The sequence below is a fragment of the Arachis hypogaea genome, chromosome 2 (genome assembly GCF_003086295.3).
Source record: "Arachis hypogaea cultivar Tifrunner chromosome 2, arahy.Tifrunner.gnm2.J5K5, whole genome shotgun sequence".
NCBI lineage: Eukaryota > Viridiplantae > Streptophyta > Magnoliopsida > Fabales > Fabaceae > Arachis > Arachis hypogaea.
In genome coordinates, this window is record NC_092037.1 from 5,740,577 (window position 1) to 5,765,447 (window position 24,871).

The 24,871-nt window shown below is 25.5% G+C and overlaps 2 protein-coding genes across 2 annotated transcripts; both read right to left on the reverse strand.

Annotated features, from left to right (window-relative positions):
• Positions 1-948: 948 nt before the first annotated feature.
• Positions 949-4,956, reverse strand: LOC112734520 (cathecol O-methyltransferase 1-like). The gene is made up of 5 exons (XM_025783873.3): positions 4,551-4,956; positions 3,500-3,662; positions 2,074-2,384; positions 1,831-1,895; positions 949-1,388 (listed from the first exon to the last, which is right to left on the reverse strand). The coding sequence occupies exons 1-5, from the start codon at positions 4,870-4,872 to the stop codon at positions 1,092-1,094; spliced, it is 1,158 nt and encodes a 385-aa protein (XP_025639658.1). The 5' UTR covers positions 4,873-4,956; the 3' UTR covers positions 949-1,091.
• Positions 4,957-9,470: 4,514 nt separating this feature from the next.
• On the reverse strand, positions 9,471-13,663 carry LOC112734531 (protein DMR6-LIKE OXYGENASE 1). The gene is made up of 4 exons (XM_025783882.2): positions 13,312-13,663; positions 12,286-12,533; positions 10,845-11,166; positions 9,471-9,780 (listed from the first exon to the last, which is right to left on the reverse strand). Exons 1-4 carry the CDS (start codon positions 13,552-13,554, stop codon positions 9,535-9,537), a joined length of 1,059 nt encoding a protein of 352 aa, XP_025639667.1. The 5' UTR covers positions 13,555-13,663; the 3' UTR covers positions 9,471-9,534.
• Positions 13,664-24,871: the final 11,208 nt, after the last annotated feature.

Here is a 24,871-nt window from a genome sequence, read left to right on the forward strand (position 1 = left end):
TTCTGCTTTTTTCGTCGATCTTGATGCGGTATGGCACAAAACCGCATCCGAGCCGTACAAGAATCATGCCACGAGTTGGGGTTGTTCTTTGTGAGAAACCTCAGCACCTCCACCTTGAGGGGTTCATCTATCTCGGCCACTAGCATTGCCAATCTCGAGGACATCGATTTGTAGGAGTAGGTTCAGAGCCTCACTCAGAGCCTTTAGAACCAGAGTCACCAGATGCATCTGGCTAAGGAGAGATATAACAAGTTCCTTGCACACATTGCAGCGAGGGATGCTCACGATACAGAGACAGAGTCCCTGAGGTAGGAGCTCAGGTAGGAGCTAGAGTAAATTGAGCAAGTGCAGACCAGATGGCGGTGTACTGTGACCAGATATGTATTGGTGGTAGCGTCACTGCTGGAGGGAGCTCCTTGTCCTTTGCACAGGATCCATGACAAGCACCAACATCATTACCTAAACTGCCACCTTAATAGGACCAGGGAGATGACAGCAACGATAACTATCAGGACCTGTAAGAATTATGGTTTTGTTTTACTTTGTTTGACAATATTTTATCTCTGAGTTTTTATTTTGTACATTTGTTATTTAACATTAAAAATACTACTTAATTTTCGCCAATTGAATTTGACTATTAATTATTGACATATTTCATGATCGTATATTCGGGGTAAAATCCAATAATATTTCAATGCTAGATCACTCCTAAATAAACAAAATACAAAAATCTACTCAATAATTAGAACAAAAAATATGAAACTTTTAAGGTAGGAAACTAGAGCGTGAGTTTCGATTTCTTACCAACAAAACGTAGTTAGAAATGACGAGTTCAGCGCGAGTTTTGATTTTGTGACTAATTTTTAGTATATTTGTGGTATGGTAGTAAAAATATGTACGGGCAATAATATGTTAATACAGGGGAGAATGGAATATATACAAAACGACTTTGCGTTAAGATAATTTATCTAGTATTTTATTTATGTATAACTTTTCTATGTTATCTGTATCCAAACATCTAAATTACTTAATATTTTTTTATTCAGAGACACTCACCAATATAATATAGGACTCTAGATACATATGTGTCTCTACTTGTAGAACTCCATAACCCAATATCCAGAGACAGAGCATACAAATTTGATGGAAGAAAATCCAGAAAGAGTGGCCAAATGAATGAAGTCATGTTTGGTTCTCTCTTTTCCTCCAATGTTTTGAGTCATCATCAATAAGTCAGCTTTGAAAGCAACCTTAGCGGCGGTTTTATTCTCCGGCAAAACCGGAACCATTGTGTCCACAACAATCACTTTTCCATCTTCAGGAATGGCTTTATGGCAATTCTTCAACACCTTCAAGCAATGTTCATCACTCCAATCATGAAGTATCCACTGAAATTTTTGATTTCAAAAATAAAGTCATATCATGTCCATATATAAAATATGAGAAAAATATATAATTTTGTCTTTTCCGCTCCTTATTTTTTTGTAGGTTATATAAAGTAATAAGTTAGATAAAATATTATAATAATAAATTATTATAATAAGACAAAATACTTATCTTATTAATATAATAAATGTAATTGGTTTTAGTATTTTACCACATGATAAAAAATATTTTAATTGCTACAAAAATATCTAATTTAATATTTTTCATAAGAAAATAATAAAATAATTTAGATAGAGAATTCCAGCATAAAGAATTGAATAATATTATAATATTATAACAATAAACTATAACTCAAATAGTATAATTTTTTTATTCTAGAGATTTCAAATTTAAGTCTCATTCTTAACTTAAAAAAAAAAAATCGAATAATATTATATATATCACCTTCATGAAAATGGCATCTCCGTTAGGAACACTCTCAAACATATCTCCTCCCACATGTTTCACACCTACAAAATATAAAAAAGTATATTAAAAAATAAAAAAGAATAAAAATAATATATAATCATAATTTAAATAATGCATTTTAGATTGTATAATTAAATAAAAATGGCAATGAGATCTAATAATAATAATAATAATAATAATAATAATAATAATAATAATAATAATAATAATATATTATACCGGGATAGGTGAGGGCATGTTGAATTACATGAGGCAAGTCAAAGTTAATAGCATTGATATTTGGATATTTGGAAGTGATCATTTTGAGATTGATACCAAGACCTCCACCAACATCAATTAGAGTGTTAATGTTGTTGAAACCTTCATAGGACTCAAGAACCCTCTTCATCACTATGGTTGTGTGGCTTATCATAGCTTTGTTGAAAACATCATTGAACCTTGGATCCACACTTGGGTACTCAAATGTGTGCATCCCATTAGCCCTAACAAATGGCACACCTCCTTCCAATATTGCTCCTTTCAGTTCACTCCTTTATTTCAATTCAAAAATCATTCGATATCATTATGTCAATTGAAAATAAATAAAGTGGGAAAAGAACAAAGAAAAACACACCTCTACATTTTATAGGCGAGTCAACTTAAATTTCCACCCAATTATTTAATATTTTATGAGGGTAAAATATGTTTTTTTGTCTTTAACGTTTGTGATTTTTTTTTAAAATATTTCTAATATTTAATTATATTCAATTTTGTCTCTAACGTTTTTTATTTGTATCAAAATTATCCTTAGATGTTAATTCCATTTGAAATATTGGAGACAAAATTGAAAATGTTTAGAGCTTGTTTGGAATGCTAGGAATTAGAATTCACTAAAGAGTTGAATTCTGGTTCTTGCTTTGGAACAACTAAAAATGAATGATTTGAATTCCTTTGAGAATTAATTCCCATTTTTCTTTCATTTATAAATTCCAAATCAACTCTCACACTCTTTAAACTTGAATTCTATTCCATTAATATATTATAGTTATTCCAAATCATGAAATTGAATTTCAAATAGAAATGAATTCTTTTTTTAAAGGAAATAGAATTCTTTTCTCATGTTAAATGATTTCCAAACAAGCTCTTAGGAATAGTTTTAAAACAAATTGAATAAATCGAAAATATTAGGGACAAAATTAAATAAAATTAAATGTTAGAGATATTTTTGAAAAAAATTGCAAATCTTAAGAATAAAGAATATGCTTTTTCCTATTTTATGAATATAGAGATATTCTTTCATTTTCTATTATGCAAAAGATTCTTATTTCATAAGGTAATTTTGACTTTAGTTTTAGTGATGGAAGAAAAAAGGGAAAATGTGAGAGAAAAATTTTAAAGATAGATCAAAGAGAAAATAAGAATTTTCATAACATTTCAAATCTCTATTTATGTAAGAAAATTTTCAAAAAGAGGGAAAAAAAAAGGAAGAAATCTTGAAAATAACTTACTGAATATAATTATTAATAATTCATTATATTCCTAACCACAAGATTTATGATAAAGGAATAACGTGCGCTACTCTCTTACCCTTTGCTGAAAATGATAGTATGTATATAATAATAAAAGTCGTTGCATTTATTTATTTATTTATTTTTGTAACACTGACCAGCTTTCCAAGACAACTTTGTCCAGAATCAAGCTCAAAGTGTGTCCAAAATTGACACCATCATCATCAGTTACAAAATATTTGGAAGCAGCTGTAAGACTATACACAGTCTTCTGAGGAGATGCAATAACCCCATGTTCTTGATCATCTTCATCTTTGGTGACTGAATCCAGAAAATAAAATGTGGTAATAATAAGAGTAAGTATAATATAAAGTTAGGGTATTTTTTTTTTTATCAAATTCGTGGGACCAGCTCCTTTATTTTTTTTAATTCTATTGATTTTTTATTAAAAAAAATTAAGCACATTTAAGTTTATTGGTCTACACGGTTTAACTTCTGAGATTAATTACTAAACCTATCTAGTTTGTCGTTAATCCTTTTATGTTTATATCTTATGTGTTTTTTAATATTTTAGTTTTAATTAAAAAATAGTTTAATTAATTGTTTAACTTATATTTGATGTTATAAAATTTATTTAAACTGGTTAGTTATATTTGGACAAAAAAAAAGTAAAATTAGTGTTTTTTATTTAAATATCATACATACATATATACTAATAACCTATTTACTTTTGCATGAAGATATCTTTCCTCTTTTTAATTCTCTTAAAGAATTGAATTCAGTTAATAAAGTTGATACAAATAAATCTCATTATTTTATTTAATTAAACTATGGATTTAAACAAATTAGGTTAACATATTTAACAGTCTTAACTCTTAATACATACATAATAAAAAGTTTTATGTAATTTTTATGATAATACAAAACAAATATAATAAATAAGTATTACACTAATTACTTCCGGACTATAGCAGCGGTTATAAACTATTGCAAATCAATTTTTGTTTAGTGAAGATTATTTTAATAGTTGTTAAAAATTATCGCAAAACTATTTTCTGACACTTAAAGAATAGCGCTTCGGAAAGCACCACTAAATCATTAAGCGGTAAATCAAAACTACCACAAAATAAAAATAAAAAACCGCCACAAAAAGCCGATGGCGGTGCAGTGAAATGAGAGTAAAATAAATGTATAAATTCGTGTATATACCTTGAGGAAGTGATGAACAAGACAACAAAGAATGACTTGCAAGTAGCCTAAGAAGACGATCCACCATTGATGGTGCATTAGGATTTGTGCTACCAATCTTTGATGCAATGTCTTCAGATGAGAACTTTGCATGTTCACCACCTTTGGCTATTATGTCAAAGATTCCAAGCTCAAATGCAGTCTTAACAGCCATTGGAAACGCCACTAAAACCCCCAAGTCCATTGCAAAAAGCATTCCATCTTCTTCTTCTTCTTTAAGAAGATTCTTACTGGATTCATCATCAATAACAACATTTTTATTGCTCTCTAATGATGGAGCCATAAAATTGATAGATATAGCAATGGGTTATTCCTAGATATATATAGAATATAAAGATGATCTATATATTATAATTGAATAATAATTGATTCATGAATTGTGTGGTTATATATATATAATGGAGGATTTGTATCAAATAAATTTTAATTACCTGGTTTATTTTGTCTTCATTAGCAAATTTTGCTTTTATTATTACTAGTCAGCATAATCACATTATTAGTCAAATAAAGAAGTGATAGCATTCAAATGTCCATTGGAAAAATCGTCATATTACATAGTCAATCCTCGTGGCATGAAAAATAAATAATGTAGCGAAACATGACTTCAAGATTAGGTAGGGCAATTCTTTATTCACCAAACAATTTTAAAACACCAACATGTAGAAAAGTAATCTTATGCATGAGTTGATAAATAGTCAAACACACTTATTAGTTTGAGGCACTAAAAATAGTTAAACAAATAAGTTTCTTTTTTTCATAACAAGATGTAGATATTTTGATTATTCCATATGTCATATCTGGAAAACGATTTATATTACCATTATATTCTTTTATAGATATTTTTTATAAAAGTCCTTCTAATATGACTATACTACGATAATTAGCAGTGATTACGGTATTTTAAAAAAATATTACTTTAATTTTAACCACACTTAATTATACTAGAATTCACCTCCTTATAATTCATGAATGATTCAAGTTTTTGGATTGTCTACCATTGCTCACAAGAATATTGAAATATTTTGATACAAGACTTGTGAAGTAGCTTTCATACGTACCATCTATTATGCATTATTCTAATTTCTAAGGTAATAAAATGTGGCTGCTAAACCGGGCCGGCACCGTATATGATGATATATATGTATTATCACTAAAGGGACACGCTGAATAGTGGCGGTTCTTTTAAACTGCCGCAAAATGAAATTTCAGCGGTTCCACAAGCGTTGCTTATTAGGGGGTGGAGATTTGATTTTGTGGCGGTTTCGAAAAACGGCATGGTAGCTAGGTAAAGCAATAACTAATCTGGAATAGTCAGTTAAGGAAGTATTGAAATTTTAAATTTTGTCTTTTGCATATAATAATTTATTAGTTAACAGCAGATTCTTAAATAAAATTTAAATTCGCAAAAATTAATTATTAATCTGCCAAAATGGGAGATACAGTTAGACAACCAAAAGCTAGGTAAAAAAAATTAAGATGAATTCAATTATTATCAAACCCAATAATGGTGAAGCATATATATTAGATACAAGTAAAACTAGTTTCAAAAAAGATTATTCATAGAAACTAGAGGCTTTATAATCAAATAACTTAGAGTTGGATTTTTATTTAGTACTTCTATATATTTTTAAACAAAAAATAAATTTTTTGTATAAATATAAGTGGAGTTGTGTGTAGACTATATTTCATTTTTTAAAAATAAAAAATTTTTGTGCAGGAGTTCTTATTGATAAAGAACAAATCATTTTTCTATTCAAATTTAGGTTTAGGATTTGATTTGATTTATTTAATCGTGGCATTAGATTTAGGTTTTAATTTGTATTTTATTCTGTAATAATCGATTAGAATTATATCCGCTTAATTTTTAATCGAGAAATTCTACTAGTTAATACTCGATGGATTTTATTTCGATTATAGGAGACACCTTATTAGTCAAAAAATATATATTCTAAGTCCTATTTATCTCAATAATAGTAACTAGAAAATATTTTAAATTTAACATATCCGTTTCTGTTACAACCAGTATTGGATTTTTATAGAATTCAAATATACGGTTCTCAGAGAGAAAATTCCTTTGGTTTACCTATCTCAATAAAATCTATGATTGGTTTGAAGAACGTCTTGAAATTCAGGCGATTGCCGGTAGGGGAGCGTTCCGCCTTAGAGGAAAGGACTTGCGCGAGCAGTGGTGGACAAAGCGAAAGCAAAAATGTCGGCTTAAGTAACGCAAACGTTGGTGAGAATCCAATGCCTCGAAAATCTTAGGGTTCCTCCGCAAGGTTCGTCCACGGAAGGTGACTTAAGGTCTAAGATTAGGTCGAAAGGCATAGTCGATGGACAATAAGTGAATATTCTTGTACTACCCTTTGTTGATTCTGAAGGACAGAAAAGGCTAAGTTAGCCGAAAGATGATTATCGGTATTGTTATTTTTTCACATAAGTGTAATATATATCTCAATTAAGATATATACGTGTATAAAATAAGATTTTCATGTTAGAAAAAAAAAAAGAAGAATTCTCAAACATCTTATTATCAGTGGCACAAAAGAGAAACATAAAAAATCAAGTGCTCAACCTACTTTTCATGTCAATTTTATTTCTTTGTAATTTTTTATTTAATGCAATAAATTTATGTTTCTCAATTATTTTTGCATTTAGTCAATAAAAAAAATTTCTGTCGAACATGACAAAGGAATATTTATTATTTTTCGTTTTGATTTTTTTTTTTTTTGGTTTATCTTGTTGTTTTCCTCTTTACTCCACTTTATGCGAGCTTTTCTTTTAAAAGAAAAAAAAAAGCTTAAACCCATTAGTAGGCAGGTAATTACTACTTAATCATATCAAATCATCAAGAACACTAGACAAAATTTCTGAAATCTTTATTTCTTTCACCCAATACAATGTTTTTGCCATTTTTTTTTCTTGTTGGTGTTATGCACCAATCAAAAGAATTTGAGCATGGATAAAAACCTTACATATAGATGGATCAATTATGGCCCAAATTAGGCCCATATATTTAGGGCCGGAGTTCACATTAATCCAAAAAGTGAAGAAACTACCATTGCCCATAAAACAGAAAGTAGGTATTTTTTATATAAATTATAACAATATTTTTTATATCAAAATACAAAGTAACTTATTTTAATATTTTTATTTCTCTTTTAATTACAAAAACAAATTTATATTTTTAATTATTAATTAATAATATATATTATTTTTAAATTTATTTCAAAAATCAAAAGTATGTAAAAAGAACAAAATCAAACAAAACGACACATACACATATTTAGTTGCGTTAGTCATGTCCACAAAAATTTTTTTTATTTTTTTTATTAAGACCCAATAATTAATAATAAATGGCAAATGTTGAACTAGTGTTATTAAATATCATATCCATAATGTAACCAACAGAAATAAAAATATAGAAACCAAGTTGGGTTGGTCTAGTGGTTAGCTCACTAGTCCGCTTAAGCAAGTGTCGGGGGTTTTTATTTAGAGGTAGCTTTTTTTTTGGCTATGCTATTTATTCACGCACAATATTTTAAAAATTCTTATCCATCACTTAGGCTGCGTTTGTACTTAGGCTGCGTTTGTTTTCAGAGACAGGACAGAACATGACACTGAGACAGAGACAATAAGACGAAGACACTAAAAATTATTGTTTGTGTATTGTGTTTGGATACGATGTACAAGACACTAATGTAATGTCCATTATTATGTTTGGATACACATGGACAAGACTAAAATATTATATGAAATGACTAAAATAACCATGATTCCAAATTTTTTACATCAAGTACAAACTAATTTAATAGAGAATGAGAGTACGTAAGAGTACATATGAAACTTGAAAAAATATTTGAAAAGACCAAAAATTTAATAAAAAAATATATAATAGTATTTATATTAAAATAAAAATTATAAATATATTTATTTTATTTTTAAATTTATTATTAATATGTAAGAATACATATGGTTAAGATTAATAAAAAAATAGATCTGATTAATAAAAAAATTTGTTTAGGTTAATAAGACAAATTAATTTTAAATAAAAAATCAGTTTTAAAAAAGAATCCGTTTTTACATGAAAAAAAATAGTTTTTGCACATAAAACTCTATTTTTATTTAGAAAACCAAATTTTTTTATCTAAAAACTGATTTTTCTTTAAATTATATAAAATCAATTACAACTTATAAATTATTTTTAGCATTTTAAAAGATCAATTTTACCATTAATAATATTTATCTTTCAAAAATTTCAAGACTAATTATAGGAAAAATAAGAAGGGATAATAGTGGAATAATAGAAAATATCTATGGGCAAAAAGGAAAACAAAATTTATAAAAAGGTCCGTGTCCACTTTTCCAATTCCCGTGTCCATCATTGTCCTTCGTAAAAGAGTGGACACAAAAATATGAAAAACTGTCTCGGAGACAATGTGTTCCGTGTCCATATCTCTACTTCCAAACATATTTTAGACATGTACTGTCCATGTCTCTGTGTCCTGTCTCCGAAAACAAACGCTACCTTAGCATCGTCAAACTTTGAACTTAACTGCAATATATTAAGGACTCGTTTGAAAAGATTTAAAAGTTATTTTTTAAATTTTTGATTTATAAAAAATAGTAGTATTAATATTTGGTTTAATTTTTAAAATTAAATTGTAATTTTTTAAAAAATTATTTAAATAGTTATATAAAGAAATTAAAAAATGACTTTTTTTATAATAAAAATTTTTTTATCATATTTTTTCTAAAATAAATATTTTTAAAAATAAAAAATTAAATACAAAATAACTTATATATAAATTACTTTTAATATAAATATTTACTGTTTAAATTATTTTTTTAAAAAAAACTTAATTAAACTGTTTATCCAAATTGAACCAAAAATCATAATAATATACATTTCAATTAGGTCTTAACTACAAGGCAGCTAGTTTAATTAAAGCTTGAACAAATCCACACATGTCTCCTTTGAAAGTCCCCTGTTCCAGAACTTGTGATAATATTCAGCATATGTGAAATTTGTGTACTTGGGAGGATTATTATGTTGGTCTATGAGTTGAGGTGCTGGGCCCACCAAAGCTTCAGGTGATGGACAATAAAATGTTGGAATGGACATTCTTTCTTTTTCACAGTTTACCAGTGCTCTATGCAACACACTCTTGTATTTATCATTACTAATCACCTAAAAAATAAAATTATGCAAAATTAATTCATATTTATGAATTATTGTAAAAAAAATCTATATAAATAAGGAATGTTGCTTTGTATGATATTTGATCTCATCTAACACATTATGCCATAATAAGGAAGTTTTGTTTAATTTTTTATATGATAATGATACCTTAAAATTTTCTAATATATATATATATATATATATATATATATATATATATATATATATCATCTCATTTTCCTTTATATCTTCTATATATTTGAATAATTTTATAATGTAGTATTTATAATTATATATTTATTATATTTAAAATTATTTTAATAATAATTAAAAAATACCAAATAAAAAATTAATGCAAAAGAAGATAATTTTAGACTATTTTAAGTTAATGAAAAATACAATATCTTCTGTGTAAAAAGTATTTTCATAACTATTAAATTTTTATTTTATTTTTAGAAAAAGATAATTGCTGTATATGAGAGAACAATGCTACCTATTTATATTAATTACTAAATTAATTTTAAATTTTAAAATAAGATAAAACAACCAGAATCTCTAGATGATTCTATTAGAGAAAGATAAGCATAACTAACTTTGAAAAAGATAAGTGTAACAAAAGAAAGATAAGATAATAAATAAAAATAGAGTCATGCTACGTGTACATCAAAATCAGCCACCAAAATCAGCCACCAGTATAAAATACATGCTAGAATATAAATACATATGGAAAATAAATTAAAACATACATATATTTATACAAAAATACATTGGTGGCTGGTTTTAGTGGCTAATTTTAATATACAAATAACATTTTTTTATAAAAATAACATAAGAATTTAATAATAACTCATAATTCAATGAACTCATTTTGGACCCATTTTTAGATAGTTTTCTATAATAGACTTAACACCCACCAATGAGTAGGTAAAGTTGCCAAACTTATTTATTAAATAGTAAGCATCAAATTATTTGCACTATAAAATTCATGAAATCAAAAAGTTGTATTTGGACAAACACACAAAAGGGTAGCTATAGGAATTGAAGACTTGAGTGAAAAGTTTAGAAATATGAACCTGAATTTGGTCACCAATGTTGACAATGAATGTGTTAGGGACATGTTTGACTGTGACCCAATGACCATCCTTGAGAACTTGCAAGCCAGGGACATGATTTTGGAGCAAAATGGTTATGGCATTTGGGTCAGCATGTGCTGGCAAACCATATGTTAGATCTGGCTCTGGACATGGAGGATAGTAGTTTATTGCCATGTGTTGTCCATGTTTTCCAAGTGCTTTTTCCATGTAATCTTTCTCCAATTCTAAGCTTTCAGATATGGCTTCAAGTAATTTCAATGATAATTTCCTCATGTGTTTGCTATACTCACCAACATCTTCTCTGTAATAAATGTTACACATTCAAATAATTTATTATTCAAATATTTATCAAACTTAATGTTATGCTTGGATTAAACAAGTTTACTTCTGAAGATAATTAAAGATAAAAATTTTCTTCTATTGTTTGTATTTTTATTTTAGAGAACATCTTCAGCCTTCAATCTAATAAAGATGGAAAAAAATGTTAAAAGACAACCAATAATAGAATAAAGGTTTAACTATTCTCTTGGTTTTTATATTTTTATTAAGTTTTTATAATTTAAAAATTTGTAATTGAATTTTTATATTAAAAAATTTTTAATAATGTATTTTTATTATTTTTTTAAAATATAAATTATTTTTAAAATATTTATTTTTGTATTTAATGTAAGATGAATCATAAACTACAAGGGTTTAATTTAAAAAAAATAGTGAAATTATAAAAACTAACAAGGTAATTAAACCTAGAATAAGTGTATAAAATTAAAATGAAATATCCAAGTTGATATATAAATATTATTTTCTTACGCACAAGTATTTTGATTTTTCTTAATTATAGCTCTTTAAAACTAGAAAAATTAATAACTTTATTAGGTTTGTTTTATTTATTCATGAGAATCATTCATATACTCATTATTCCAAAATTCAAACTCTTCATTTACTTTTTTTCTGTGCTTCTTTCTAACATTTTTTTTTAATTTTTCAACTATGTGAGGTGTATATAATTTTTATTTATATTAATTGATAATTATTTATTTATTTTTATAATATTTCAACTCTCTTCTTTAACTATTTTTGTAGTGATAAAATTAATTTGATGAAAAAAATTATTTTTTTATATAATGTACATAAGAATTTAAAAAAAAATGAGTACATTACTTGAGGGACAAGCCCCCTCCCAAAAAAATGACAATTTATAAGATTGATGTGGGTAGAAAATGCATACATACACATAATATTACTATTACTATAACAATTACTAACAAATAAAATTTTGAGTTAAGTGATGGTTAAATAAAACAATATAATGTTTTTTTTAAACATATATGTAAAGTTATTATAACTATATATATACTTTATTTTAGTAAACTATTATATGAATTATCAATAAAATAAGTTATCTTTTTTTTTTTTTTAGAACCTGAAAGAAGGAGGGTTGGTAGGCCATTCTTGAATGTAATCTTCAAGAGGGTGGCAATGGAGCCTCAAAAAATCTCTCCAATTTGCAACTTTCTCAGTCTTAACATTAAAACTTGTTGAGAGTCTCGTTGTCTTTGAAGGATCATCTGAATAATTTTTCATCCTCTCACTCTCCGGCAAATCAAAGAATGCCTTTCCCACTTTCATCATCTTCCCAACAACATCCTCCGGAACCCCATGATTCACAATCTTAAGAAGAAGAGAAAGAAATAATATTCATTAATCAAAGATTAAATACAACACCTATGAAACTAATGATATATCGTATATAAGTATATAACAATAATAATGGCTACTAAATTTTATATATCATTAGAGACATAATTATTTATACATGTGATTTTTTTTATATTCATGTAAATTTTTAGAATAAGTAATTCTGTGATATAGAATCAGAACTAGCATAACTAAAAAATTTTAGACAAAGAAAAAAAATAAAGAAAATATGAAACAAATACACAATTAGTGTATCTTGGCTAAGTTGACACGTAAACACAAAGAAAAATGTAAAAAATTATTGAAAAAATCTTCCAACAATATAATAATAGAATTGAATAATAATTTAAAGAGATTTAATTACTCCTTCAGTTCTTATAATTTCATCGAATTTTCAATTAGGTCTCTATATTTTTTTTAATTGGGTTCTTATACCATATCAAATTTTATAACTAAGTTTCTACCGTGACAAAAACGTTGAAATTAACAGAATATTCTGTTAAACTATAAGGAATATTCAGTCAAGTATTAGGCATATTTGTTTTGTTTAACAGAATATTCCGTTAATTCTAACATTTATTTATCACGACAGAAATTTAATTACAAAATCTGATATGATATGAGGACTCAATCAAAAAGAAAAAAAGTATAAAAACCTAATTGAAAATTTAGTGAAATTATAGAGACTTGGCGGAATAATTACACCTAACATAAACAAAGTTAAAATAAAAGGATTTGATATGAGTTTTACTTGGAAGAAGCCATAATCTTGACAAGCTTGGCCAATGTTGTGGATGATTTGAGAACGGTTGGTGGCATCATTATCTTCATCTAAACCTTGAAGATCAATGATGGGGATGGATTCATTGTTATCATTGGAGGATTGAAGGTTTTGAAGATTAGGACGGTCATTAAGGGGCCTAATGAAATTCAAAGGAACATGTTTCATATTTGTGACTTGGTCAGCTAAGAGTAATGGCTTGGTGTTTGCCATTTAATTTGAAGAAGAAAAATTTATAATCAAATTGAACTTTGTATCAACAAAAGAAAAATATCTCTTATGTGATGGAGTTCTTGCTTGTGTTTTGTGTTGAATGAATTTTGAATGATGATGAATATGGTTCTCAAATTTATATATGGACAAGGAAGCAAATTATTATAAGGTAGCATATGGTGCAGTGGCATTCATTCATTTCATTGTTAATCTCAATAGGCTTACGTTGTAACCATGACTTCATTCATTGCTATCACCATGACGTAATATATATTGCTATATATATCATCTTATAATAAATATTTAAATTTGTTTCTAAAAAAATTTAGAGTGAACACTTTATTTTCAAATAAATTTTTACTTTCTTTTTATAGATTTTTTTATAATTATTCCATGAAACAGATCCGTCTTTTCATTGTTTTAAATGGAAATAATTTATTTGTACCTAGTTGTTTTAAAATAAAATTTATTATAACTTTTAGAATATATATAGTAAAGTTTTGTTAGAGAACAAAATATTTTATCTGAAATTCATTTGCAACCAATTTGAATATTTATTCTTAAATTTAACATCAAATAAAGTTTTTAACTTTCTTCTTTTACTGAATGTTTAATCAATTGATGTTTCGCTTCTAAGTTTAATTTTTTTTTAAATAAGAAATAAATAAATAAAAAGTGAATGGCTGCGATAACCAATGAAATAAAAAATGTATTTTAATATGTAGCATGTTACTATTTTTAAAATTTTTATATAATAGCTATTTACACTATAACATTTCCGACTGATTGTAATGGGTTTATGAGTTTAGTGGCGATTTTGATTTATGCATATATAAAAAAGTTAATAACTCAATATTTTAATTTATGCATAAAAAAGTTAACGTAATTAGTCAACATTTGTACCCAATTGAATCTAAATATCTAATTATACAATACAAAATTTTCTTCGTCTAATCCAAATGTTCGATTACGTATTTACATTAATGGTAATAGGCTTTTCATATAATGCCCTTTGTCGTTTGAGTTAATTTGGGCAGGTTATTATTATGCCTATGTGGATACTACTAAAAAATTTTATATGTTTTTATATGAAAATGTTTTCTTTTGATTCTTAGACAATAGATTATATAATTAAAATTTAATATATTATAAAAGTGTTCTCTTTATTTAAAATATGACTAAATAAATAAATCACATTTTTAAACAAAATATTTTTATAAAAAATATTTTTATTATTTTCATTTAAGTAGTTACTTTATTCCTAATCTAAATATATGAAATATATTGTATCCATCTTTTATCCATAAAAGGAAGAGTTAAAAACATTAAAATTAAAAATTAAAAAGACATACAAAATGTAATTTCAATTCTTTAAAAAGGTGTGTCAATTAAGAAAATGTTTTTCTTTGTAAAGGAATTATTACAAACAATTAATATTAAATACCGTCAAATTTAATATTGAATATTAGCGATAAATTTACCAGTGAATTAGACATTAAATTCGTCAAGACAAATTAATAGTGACGAATTTCAGTCTCCGACAGTAAATTTGCTGATAATAATTGAAGGGAGAACGAAAAAAATAGACACGAAAAAATAGATACGATGGCGAAAATTACAGCAACAACAGTAACTACAGAATAAACAAATCTAAAACTACAATGTTAATAGAGAAGATGGCTCGATTGAAAAGCTTTTTGCGACAACTATGACAGTAACAACGGCAAAAATAACAACTGCAATGATAACTATACCGACGGTAAAGAACTTAGAATTTTATCGCCATTCTCCTCTCTCTGCCTCAATCTCAGTTTTTGAAAATTCAAAAGAAGAATTTTTTTTGAGTGAAAGTTTAAATTTTAATTGAATTAACTATCAAAAAAAATTTTATAAATTGTCATAAATAAAGTATATTTTAAAAGTTTTTAAAAAATTTTATTAAAAAATTTTCTCAACTAGATATAAATCTTATAGTCGAAAAAATGGTGATATATATATGTATTTTTTATTAAACTTATACCAATTTAATTAAATTTAATTACAAAATAACTTATACATATTACATCACTGTATTATTATAAAGAAGATTATTAAATGACTAATAGTCTGTTTGAAAATTTTTAAAAGATATTTTTTTTTACTTTTGATTTATAAAAAATTACATTAATAATGTTTAGTACAATTTTTTAGATATGTTTTTAACTTTTTAAAAAGTTGTTTTAGATTTTTGAAAAAGTTAAAAAATTTGACTTCTTTTTTTTTAAAAGCTATTTTATTACTCCTATTTAATATACAACTTTAAAATAAATACTTTCATAATAATTTTTCAAAAACAAAGTAACTTATTTATAAACTGCTATTAATAAAAATTCTTATATTTTAAACTATTTTTACAAAAAAAAAAGTTATCCAAATTAGCCTTAAAATAATAACCCTCTACTAAATACAGCTATTGCATCTTTGGCTTAATTATATATGATATTAATTAAAGGACGGAGATAAATACTTTCATATAACTAAAAATGAAATTTTAATTATTTTGAATTGATTATTAATAAAATCTAAAACGATTTTTTAAATTAAAATAGCACTTCAATAATAATTCAATTAATGTAGGCTTATTAAAAGAAACACGGAAAGGCTTTTCACAAGTTTCGAGGCAGTTTGTGATTTTTTTTTCTTTTTTTTTTCAGAAATGAATAGTAAACCATAAATCCTGGCACACAAATTAATAATGGATGACCTCACATGCCTTTGTCACCTTTTGTGTTGGTTTTGCGTCTTGCCTTCTTCCTATATATTATTTCATAAATCCTTCACTTAATACATTATCATCTAATTGACAATTATTATTTCATAAAAACTATTAATTTGTTTAACATTTTTATTATTTGATACACTACCACAAATAGTCACAATATTTGATTTAGCAGCGTTTATATCAGTCGTTAACTACAAAATTATTTTTCCACATCTTAAATAAGAGATTACAAATAGTATAGTCCGCTATAAACATTGAAAATGGATGTTTCTGATAGACTCGTGGTGAATATGTTATTTCAAAACAATATATAGCAATAGATGATTATTTTGTGAACATTGAAAAAAATATTATTGTACTTTTATGTATTTTTAAATATAGATTTTAGAGTTAATATTTTGGTAGAGTATATTAAAATATTTGTCCAATTTTTGCTTGAAGAGTATAGTGTGAGTTTAGAGTGGGTGGTTCTTAAAATTGATGACGTATACTTAGTGAGATGGCCAAAGGATAATGTGATAATTAAGGGTGGCAAAATGGGTCGAATTTGTTGAATTCGCTAAAAAAGATAGGTCGGGTTAGGATTTGGAATCCGTCAAATTTAAAAAATTCGTTAAATTCGCACCGATAAATTTGCGGATTTTGGCAGGGCAGGGTGGGACGGTTCGCCGAGCCAAAAATTTTTAATTTTATTTTTTTATTCAATAAAAGAGTAATTATTACTACAAAATTAATGATTATATAATTTTTAAATACTTTTCTTTTCATTTTTTATTTTTATTCTTCTTTTAGTTATTAACTTTATTTATTTTATTTTACAATTTCGTATATATGCTCAAATTATGTAACTTATTTTTAAAATAAAAATGGTTCTATTGACAAATATTATTTTGAACAATTTTATTGAAATTAAAATTAAAAAAAATAATAAAAACATTATAATTTGACTATTTTTTATTTGTATTTAATTTTTTAATTATTATTTTTTAGTTAATTTTAATTAATTTTATTTTTAAAAAAAAAAACAAAGAGTCAAGCGGACTAATTTGTCGATCCGCCAATCCGCTATAAAGCGAGACAGACTAGCATTTTAAACCTATTTTAATGGTATGTCCCATTTATAGTGCGCACCTATGCAGAGTGGAACAGGCCGGCCCGCTTTACCACTCCTAATGACAATTATTGGGGGATAAATTTAAAAAAAAAATTGAAATTTTTCTTTTAAAATTTTAATAATATCAAGGTTTAATGTACTTCACGCGAGAAATTTAAATTCATCAATAATTGGAAAAAAATAGTGGGTAAACAAAATGAGAGTAGTATATAAAGTCTTGTGGTGCTGATCCATATCTCCCTGATATGTAATAAACATATTATATTTTATTGTCTAAAAGTGGTGTTCACGATGGGACTTCACCTATACGGTTAGTATTTGCTACTAGAGTTAGTTATTCATTCAGCTGAATGCTATGGTGCTTTTGATATTGTGCCTAACTTACTAAAAAAGGTAAATAGATAATATTTAATAAATTTTAAATATTTTACTTTTTGTTTTAAACATTTTATTTTTTACTTTTAAAAGAAAATTAGGCAATTTAGGCACCATAATAAAAGATACCATAGAACTCACCATTCATGAATTATGTGAAGTCACTGAGTGGAGTAAGGCTACGTTAATATTGATTAGATCCAAATATGTCATGATGAAAATTTTGGAATGGTGTGTATTTCGTGTGATTATACACAGGGCTCTTAACAAGGCTTTAATTTGATTTTCCAAAAATGTATTATAAAGTAGATGTGCAAGCGTGGCAATAATGTACGACATGTAGTCTTATATATTCTACTAGTGATAGTATGATGCACTAAAGAGTAGAGATATCCTAGTAAGAGTTATTGTAGTTCTAGTGTTGAATGAAAGAACTCTTATTGATTTTAATTTGGTGTTAAGATTTTGTATTAAGTGTGGTTTTTTAGTTGTTATTTTCTTTAGATTAGTAGTGATATTTTATTATTGATCGTTATCCTTGATGACAATGCGAAAAAAATCATTACTGAAGATTAGACATTGTTTATGTCTTTTTTCCTCATCACTTTAGATCGAATTTGTGACCCAACAATTAAAAAAAAAAAAGATGAAGGCTATTCTACCAAGTGCGATTAAAAAAAAAAAATCAAATTAGCACAATTGTAATTTTTAATGAACAATTTTGAACATTAATTAACCCATGTATTAACATGCATCTTTAGTTTATTATTATTCTCTCTATTATATTTCTAAAAATAATTGTTTAATGTAAAAAGTATGTATCTTCAAAAAGTAATAAATCTTGTTAATAAGAGCACTTAAAACTATATGAAGATACATAATTATTTGTAAATAATTGTATGCAATTAGTATTTATTCATTGTCACAATTAAATTAAAATTCTTTCAACAGAAATAACTAGTACTATTTTGATATTAAAATTAAATAATTATTTTAAAATATCAATAACAAAATTATTTTAAGATAGATATTGTAAAAAAGGAATATTTCCTTAAAAATTACAATGTATTCAAGCAAGTCTTCGATGGAGTGAGTAGGTGATGAGTTAATAGTAAAAAAATATTTCCACGTTAGGACTTTGGTTTAATTACCATGTTTTAAACAAGTATTGGTAATATATTTATGAAAACTTTAAATTATAAGTTATTGGTTTAAAAAACTAGGTTATTAATATATTTAGTATATAAAAATAATTAAAAATTACTATTAAAAATTTTAATAAATACTCTCAAAATACTCCTCATTATAAGGCATTAGTCCGAAACTCTTTTGAAAGTTTACAATTTAAATTATTTTATGTCAAGAATAAAATGTGATAACAAATTATTAATTAAAGCGGGTAAGAATTCTCCTAAGTTCTATGTAATTGTAACTTATTGCGATATTATAAAAGGCAGATTCAAAATAAAGATGATTCGATAATTATATAAGTATCGTTAAAATTAAAATTATATTTTTATATTTTCATAATATTTTTATTTTTTAAATTAAAAATAAAATGTTATTAAAAAATAAAAAATATTATTTTAATTTTTAACCACGCCTTTTCAAAATGCTGTAACCATTGTAGTTATTGTAAAATGTGGCGGTGGAGAATAAACCCGAGACCACCCATCATTTCGACCCATGGAACTGGTCCAACTCACACCAGAACTTTTAGGTCACGTTTGATAATTATATTATTTTAAAATAAAATATTTTTATTCGAAAAATAAAAAATGAGACAAATATGATGTAAAGGAAATCAAAATATCTCAAACTTTACCGGAACAAGAAATAAAGAATCATATCATTTTGTAAAAGTACAAACATGTATTGACAACATACAGTAAATAAATAATTGGTATGTTATTATTAAAGCAAAATAAATTGTTTGAAAAAATGGAAATAGGAATCTACATTCTAGACATGGAAATATATGAACATGAACGTACTAGGGCCTAGCTAGATGGTAAATAATAATTGGAGAAATAAATATCCACGTAGCACAAACTACAAACACCCAAACATGACGGTATTTTTGCAAAAGTTAGTTGTACCTGTGTTTGAAAATTGTCAAGATTAAATCTTCTTAATTATTAAGTATGACAAGTTTTATAGGCTCAAAAATTTGGATATGATCCTAAAAATAGTTGAATTTTATAATATGATATGATAAGCTTTTTGTATGAATATATATAGGATGGAAAATAAATAAGCAAATTTATTAAAGAGATAATTATTAATTTTTTTTCTTTGAAGAAAAATAATAAATGTCGATTCTCAAAATAAAAAACGGCACCATTTTTTGGTAGAAAATCAATTGCATTGCTAATTGAATTTTAGTGGAGTTTATATATATCTCATTAGTTTAATTTAAAAATAATAATAGAAACTAGTTTTCCAGTCAAATTACTCAAACATGCATGCGCCCATTAATCAAACAACCTATTATTTATTATTTATGGACTTTCAATTTCGTTTTCTAGTCATCACTTTTGTAAAAGTGTAGACTAGTCTAGAAAGTACCATATATATTTAAAAGATGAGTGTTATTAAGGAGTCAGCAATTTATGTGATTTATAATTATCAAATAATTATCAATGATGTTTTTAATGATATAAGATTTTATCTAATAATATAAAATTATTTATTTTTCTTTTAATAATTATATACTAACCAAAATTTAATAAAATTACTAGTTCTTTAAACTTTTCCTCTTTAATTTCCAATGTCACAACTCACAAGCTAACATCCGATTATGACACCATTTTTGTTTGACATACAACCACATTATTTTTTAACAGGATGACAAGGAATTTGGTTCTCACACTATTTCCTAATCTTAATATGACAGATTAAGAATTAATCAGAATTTTATTTAAATATTTGTTATTTGTCAATAAATTATTATATATATAAAATAAAATTTAAATATTCAATACTTATTTAAGCGTGGACTAATAAACTAATTATTAGGATTACCCAACTTAATAAAAGATGATGTTAGATATATATAGTACATAAATTATATCATTTATACTTGAAATAAATTATAAGATGATTTGCAAATTAATTAATAAGTTTTTCGGTATAGTAATTCACAAAGATATATTTAATCGGAGAATTTGTATTGAACTTCAAATTCAGTTGAATTGACCATAAAATATAAAAAATATTTAAAAATGATCTGAATAACATGTTCATATATTATTTTCAGATAGTTTACTTTAGCTTTTATTTTGAACTAAAATTTAGTTTAGTAATCATTAGTTTTATAATAGTAAGAATTTTGATTTAGCTCTTAAAAATAATTTAAATTACGACTTTGAATTAGTCGATCAATTCTAAAAAAAATTCCAATAGATCGAACGATTTTACGATTTAAATCTTGCTTAAATTTTATGTTTTATGTGTTTAGTTTACTCTTGTTAGAGAAAAAGCTGGTTTAGATGTTAGTTAATGTTACGAGTAGTTAGAACATAAATGAAAAGCTAACTAACTTTCTATTATAAGTAACCTCAAAGTCCAAAAATATAGTTTAGTTAACCTAAATTCTTGACTAGAAACATACATGTCACTGAGCTCTTTGATAAGATTATCAAAATCAGTTTTAGAGCTTCAAAGTTCCAATTAGCATAATATCATCTGCAGAAGAATTAGCACATTTTACAAATAAAGAATGATAAGATTTTGTACTTTCAAATCCGAGTGATTTTAATGTTTTAGCTAGATTTTGAAACCAGGCCCCTAGTGTCTATTTCAAACCATAAATTGCTTTATTCAATTTGAACACCAAATTTGAATTTGTAGAAATAAAATCTTCGGTTGGTGCATATAGACATTCATCCAATTTGTCATTGAAAAACGAATTATCAAATTCCAACTGCCTTGTCACCCAATCATTTTTTTTTTGTTGTTCATAGTATTCTTTAACCCGATAGGCAAGAACTAATCTGTCGCGGATCGGAACTCTATTTAAGGGTTTATTGATGGCCAATGGATTGCTGCATGCACAAGGTGGGATTTGAATTCTCGACACTTGATTAAGCGGACGAGTGAGATGACCACTCGACCAGCCCAAATTAATTTTATCACCCAATCATTTGTTAGAACCAGAGAAAAGATAATTCTCAAAGCGGTAGGCATAATAACCAGACTATAAACCTGTTCAAAATCCTCTCTTTTAATTTGGTGGAAGTCTTTAGCAACCAAGCGCATTTTGTAGCACAAAACATCACCATTAGAACTTTTTTTAATGGCATACATTCATTAATAAAAAGATAAATGTGATTAATTTTAAATTTTTTAAAAATTAATTTGATTAAAAAATCATTTAAAAATAAATTTGACAAATAATCCATTTTTCAAAAATAAATTTGACCATTAATCTTATTAAATAATGTAAAAATTACAAATTTTCAAAACATAAATAAAGCAAGAGCAAAAGAGAAAAAAGAAAAAGAAAACATAAATAAAAAACAGTCTAGCTATGACCATGACATATATAGAATTCCATAAATTTCAAAGTTTTCCTAGCAAATGATTTGTCATGTCCTTTGAAATTGTTGTCTGCTAGCCATTCTTTTTTCCTTTCAATTTTCCTTTTGGAGTTTAATATTGATAATTTGATATATGACTATATCCCTACCTTTTTTAATATATATATTATTTTACTTTGGTCATCTTGTTCCTTCTATTCATTCTAATGATACGTTATTCAAAAATTTGTTTTGTTTATTTTTTCAGATTATATGGAGTAATGCAGCTAATTTAAACGTTCTTTTGCAATGCACTTGCTAGACATGAATGAATATGTTGGTGTTTAATTATGTAGTGCCTTGATACTTTATTCTATGTAATAAATATTTAAAATTTGTATTTTAATATAAACAATATTATATGACCAATCAATAAAATTTATTATTTTTAATTATAATTGGTCAACTTTAAATTTTAAATGTTATATTTTTTAAATCTTAAATCTTAATAGTATAAAAATAAGATGTTAACTTAAAATATTGGTTAATATTGATTAAAAAAATATTGATATTCTAATATTTTTCCATTTGTTGCAAAAAGAGTAACAGAAAAAAAAATAAAAATAAAATAACATAAGAAGTAATGAAAATTTGAAAAGAAAGCACTAAATGAATTAGTGATAGTTTAACAACCGTCGCAAAAATGTTATTTTGTTGTAGACTTAGCTTGTAGTGTATAATAAATGTTAACATGCTTCATAATTAACAACTAATAACTTGATTTCAATCTAATACAACACTCATGGATTGGAGGTAACATGCATATATTCTCAGTTCTCATCATTTTTTTGTTTGATTTCTTCTTTTTTTTCTCTTCATCCTCTTTTATAATTATCATTATTATTATTATCTATTTTTTCTTCTTCTTTTTATACATGTTTAGCAAAACTACTGAGCACATAAATTTTAATACACAGCACAAATTTTTTAAAAAATTACATAACTAGAATTTTGACATCCAATTAATAAATTATATATAACACATAAATTTTAGTACACAACACAAAAAATCTTGGTGCATAGTATATAAATTTTTGAAAGACTACATAACCAAAATATCAATACCCAACCAACAAAATATACACAATACATAAATTTTAAAACACAATAAATAAAATTTGGTGCACAACACAAAATTTTTTAAAAAATCACATGTCTAAAATATTGACATCCAACCAACAAAATATACACAATACAAAAATTTTGGTATATAACATAGAAATTTTTTAAAAATTACATACTCAAAATATTGACTCTTCCAACCAACAAAATACATTCGCAATAAAAATTTATGTGATATTTACAAAAATTTATCGATAAGTTTTTGTGCTATGTAAAAAAAATCTATATTATATCAATAAGTTTATATATTTTGTGTAAAAATTTTTGTATTATGTACAAAAATTTCTGTATTATATATACATCAATAAATTTATATGTTTTCTAACAAAAATTTTATGCTAACGAAATAGTACAAAAAAAATTAAATGCATAATATATATATATATATATATATATATATATATATATATATACATTAGTTTTTTTTTAAAATTTATATTAACTTAATTAGATTTAATTATAAAAAATATTTGTAAGTTTAGCATTATTATTCTCAATTATTAAGCCAACATTACACTACTTAGCTTGTTTTGTTGAATTGTTGTTTTTACATATTGTTTACACACAGAACACATAAATCTCAAGTGAGAATCGATTTATTGTTTGAAAATATGTTACATAGAGCACAATAATGCAATTATTTAATTAATAGATTTTTTTTCTTTTTTCGACAATATTATTATCATTATTAATTTATTATTATGCATGTGATGACATGTGTATGTATGCAGAGGGTTAGAGACTCTTAGTCTTATGGTAGTTACCGACAAAAGGCCAATGTGTGTTGGTAGCTACCTATTATGTTTTATCATTTAAGGTACGTAGTTTATGGAAGCTGCTTACGCCTTTAGTATTATAATTCAATTCGAAATCAAACATTGACATAAATTCATTAAAGTTCGGGCATGTTAATTTGTTCAACTTTGATGTTTATGTTTTCATGCGAATGATTTCAGGTATAACTTGTTGGTAGGATCAACCAAACTCTATTTGATTAATTAAGTTGTAACGATCCAATTTTTAACACGGTATGACTAAATAATGTTAGTTGTCAGACTTTTTTTACGGTTTTTTTTTAAATTCTATATCTTATATTAAATATATACATATGAGTCTGTAACGCTAGTTGAAATCGTGTGTCAGATATATAGCTATAATGGAATATATAATAGTTAAATAGATAATATTTACATAAAGCATAGAAAACGCAGAAAACATAATAATATTATACATATATGTCTGAAGACTCATTTCGCACATCATAGTTTACACCTGGTTACGTCATTACTTATTCATAAAAATATCTACAAACTCCATTATTTATACTAACAGGCTCCGACTAACAAGAGCCACCCTAGTTTGGGA